At 42.7% G+C, this 4398-nt stretch overlaps 1 protein-coding gene across 1 annotated transcript; it reads right to left on the minus strand.

The window, feature by feature from the left end:
* Window positions 1-494: 494 nt before the first annotated feature.
* Window positions 495-1170, minus strand: LOC138901517 (uncharacterized). Its single transcript, XM_070189289.1, has 2 exons — window positions 970-1170; window positions 495-758 (listed from the first exon to the last, which is right to left on the minus strand). The coding sequence occupies exons 1-2, from the start codon at window positions 1168-1170 to the stop codon at window positions 495-497; spliced, it is 465 nt and encodes a 154-aa protein (XP_070045390.1).
* Between the last annotated feature and the right edge of the window lie 3228 nt (window positions 1171-4398).

Raw genomic sequence — 4398 nt, forward strand, 5'->3', positions numbered from 1 at the left:
TTCTTATCATCTCAAAGATAATCTATTCTCAGATTTATGTCAACTAACTTACTGCGTGATCTAAGGTACATGAATTTGGGTTGTAACACCTGAAAGATATGAAAGAATTGTGTTGTGAGATGGTTGACTAAAAATTGTAACGTCTTGGGTGAGACGGCCTAGCCGATCGGGCCATGATCGGACGCAATGCCGCACACATAGTGGTACTGTTCTGGAAATGATAATTGAAATTGTGGTTTTGGGTTGTAACACCCTACCCTCCTTAGGAACATTCGTCCTCGAATGTAAGGGTTTATGGGGAGTCTAACTCATCGTGGTTTCCGACGAAAATTTCCGACTGAGTTTCCCTTATAAAATGGACACTAGACAAACTTGCAACCAGTTAAACCCAACCTATCGCCTTACAAGACTATACAAAGCTTTATGGATATGTACATTATCTGCATATCACCATTTTATTTTAAACAAAGAGTATTCACAAGCTATTCCTTACCTCATAGAGTTGTTTCACCTTTTAATGCGTCCTGCTTTCCCCCGACATCCTCGTTATCTTCAATATGGAACAGGTAAGGGTATTTAGACTTCATCTCCTCTTCTGCTTCCCATGTCATTTCTTCTGTATTCTTGTTCCTCCACAATACTTTGACGGAAGCTACATCCTTTGTTCTCAGCTTGCGGACTTGTCGATCTAATATAGTCACTGGCACTTCTTCATATGATAGATCCTTTGTAACTTGTACATCTTTGATAGGGATGACCTAAGTAGGGTCTCCAATACATTTCCTCAGGATAGATACATGGAACACCAGGTGGAAAAATTCCAATTCGAATGGCAATTCTAACTCATAAGCAACCTATCCAATTCGTCGAAGAATTTTGTACGGCCCAATATACCACGGACTCAGCTTACCCTTCTTCCCAAAATGCATAATTCATCGACGAGATCTTCACGAAAACCCAATCACCAACCTCAAATTCTAGATCACGACGTCGGACATCGGAATAAGACTTTTTCCTACTTTGTGCTGTCCTCAGTCGCTCTTGTATCACTTTCACCTTCTCAATTGTTTGGTGAATCAAATATGGCCCATATAATTCTGTCTCACCGACTTCGAACCATCCAACTGGTGATCTACATCGCTTCCCGTACAGTGCCTCATACGGGGCCATTTTAATACTAGAATGGTAGCTATTATTGTAGGCAAATTCTATGAGTGCTAGATGGTCATCCTAATTCTCCTTGAAATCTAGAACACATGCTCCTAGCATTTCTTCAAGCGTCTAAATGGTACGTTCAGCCTGTCTGTCAGTTTGCGGATGGAATGTAGTGCTGAGATTCACTTGTGTGCCTAAACCCTTCTGAAAAGACCTCCAAAAGTTAGCCTTAAATTGAGCTCCTCGGTCTGATATAATAGATACCGACACACCATGAAGCCTAACAATCTCCTTGATATACAACTTCGCATAATCTTCAGCCGTGTAAGTTGTGTTAACTGGCAGAAAATGGGTAGATTTTGCAAGTCAATCAACTATCACCCAGATGGAGTCAAACTTATGATAAGAGTAAGGCAATCCAATAATGAAGTCCATATTAACCACCTCCCATTTCTAGGTCGGAATCTCTATATTCTGAATCAATCCACCGGGTTTATGATGCTAGATCTTTACTTGTTACAATTAGGACACTGGGCTACAAATTATGCAATAGACTTCTTCATGTTATCCCACCAATACTGCTCCTTAACGTCATGATACATCTTTGTTGAGCTGGGATGGATAGAATATCGGGACTGATGAATCTCAATCATAATCTTCTCTCGCAACCCTGCCACACTAGGCACATATAATCGGCCCTGGTATCTCAGTGCCCCATCTCCTCCGATCTTGAAAGATGTAATCGTACACTGCTGAATGCCCTCTCTCAATCTTACTAAGGTAGGATCTACATATTGCCGTGCTTTTACCTCAGCTACAAAAGATGATTCTGCTGTATTCTGTACAGTAACACCTCCGTCATCAGAGTCTAACAATCTGATTCTCATATTGGCCAGCTGGTGAAGCTCTTTGGTCAACCCTTGTCTACCTGCCTTAATGTGTATTAAGCTTCCCATTGACTTACGGTTGAGAGCGTCTGCCACAATATTGGCTTTACCGGGATGGTACAATATCTCGACGTCGTAGTCTTTTAGTAATTCAAGCCACCTACGCTGCCTCAAATTCAACTCCTTCTGCTTAAAGATGTATTGTAAACTCTTGTGATCTGTGTAGATGTCAACATGGACACCGTACAAGTAGTGCCGCCATATCTTCAAAGCATATATTACTGCAACTAATTCCAAATCATGAGTCGGGTAATTCTTTTCATGCTTCTTAAATTGTCTTGATGCATAAGCAATCTCCTTCCCATGTTGCATCAATACGCACCCCAAACCTATACTTGAGACATCACAATATACCACATAACCTTCTATTCCTTCTAGGAGCGTGAGCACTAGCGCGGATGTCAATCGATTCTTTAGCTCCTGAAAACTATGTTCACAAGCGTCAGACCACTGGAACTTGGTAGCTTTTTGTGTTAACTTACTCAATGGTGCTGATATAGAGGAAAACCCTTCTATAAATCGCCTATAATATCCTGCTAGCCCCAGGAAGCTGCGAACTTCTGACGGTGTTGTAGGTCTTGGCCAATTCTTCACTGCATCGATCTTCTGAGTGTCGACACTAATACTCTCGTCAGATATCACATGGACAAGGAATGCTACTGAGTTCAGCCATAATTCACATTTGGAGAGCTTAGCATATAACTTATGATCCTGAAGGGTCTGTAATACTATCCGCAAGTGGCCCGCATGTTCCGCCTCCGAAAGAGAATACACAAGAATGTCATCAATGAATACGATAGTCAAGATAGGGCCTGAATACACAATTCATGAGATCCATAAAAGCTGTTGGGGCATTTGTTAGCCCGAACGACATCACCAAGAACTCAAAGTGCCCATATCTTGTCCGGAAGGCCGTCTTTGGAATATCCTTCTCCTTAACCATCACCTGAATGTAAGTCAATCTTGAAGAAATACTTGGAACCCTGGAGTTGGTCAAACAGGTCATCAATCCTTGGAAGTGGATACTTGTTCTTTATAGTAAACTTATTCAACTATCGATAATTGATACACATCCTTAACGACCCATCTTTCTTCCTCGCGAACAAGACTGGCGCACCCCAAGGTGAAGTGCTAGGCCTACTGAAACCCTTATCTAGAAAGTCCTTCAACTGCGCCTTCAACTCTCGCAACTCTGTCGGGGCCATCCTGTATGGAGGGATAGAGATCGGTTGAGTGTCAGGCAATGCATCAGTGCTAAAATCAATCTCCCTTTTAGGAGGAAGGCTTGGGAGTTCATCTGGGAAAACATCTGGAAATTCATTGACCACGGGGATTGATTGTATAGTAGGCGGCTTCGCCTCCGCATCCCTAACGCGAACAAGATGATAAATGTAACCTTTTGAGATCATCTTCCTTGCCTTAAGATAAGAAATAAACCTACCTTTCGGCGTAGCAATGTTCCCCTTCCATTCAATGACGGGTTCACCAGGAAACTGAAACCTAACCATCTTCGTACGATAGTCAACATTTGCATAGCATGAGGCCAACTAGTCCATTCCCATTATCACATCGAAATCAACCATTTCTAACTCAAATAAATTTGCCGAGGTCTGACGACTACAAATCATCACAATGCAACCTCTATATACCCTTCTAGCAATCACAGAATCTCCTATCAGAGTGGATACCGCAAGTGGTTTACTTATCAATTCAGGTTCAACGCCAAACTTATTAGCCACAAAGGGTGTAACATATGATAATGTAGATCCCGGATCAATCAACGCATATACATCATAAGAAAACATAGACAATATACCTGTAACAACATCCGGAGAAGACTCGAGATCCTGTCAACCTACTAGAGCATAGGTTTGATTTTGAGCACCATTCAAACTCGGCACTGCACCTCTACCTCAACCACGACCTATCGACTGTTGAAAACCTTGTGCTGGAGGTCGAACTGATGAGGAAAAACCAGGCACAGATCCAGTCGGTAGATCCATACCACCACCTCCTCTGTTAGGACAATCCCGCATCATATGGCCAGGCTTTCCGTAAGAATAGCACGCATCGGAACCTCGACGGAACAGTCCAAAGTGAGCCTTGCCGTACGGATCACAACGAGGTATTGGGGGTCTCGTCTGACTAGTATCCCTATGATATTGTGAACCTGATGTCCTTGAACTCTGACCTAAATCGAAATAAGTAAATCGATCATACCGAGGCCTCGGAATTTGTGGAGGAGCACTAGCTACAGGTGGCGCCAAACTCCTCGAAGACTGCGGCCCGATACTGC

Source organism: Nicotiana tomentosiformis, chromosome 11 (genome assembly GCF_000390325.3).
Source record: "Nicotiana tomentosiformis chromosome 11, ASM39032v3, whole genome shotgun sequence".
Taxonomy (NCBI): Eukaryota; Viridiplantae; Streptophyta; class Magnoliopsida; order Solanales; family Solanaceae; genus Nicotiana; species Nicotiana tomentosiformis.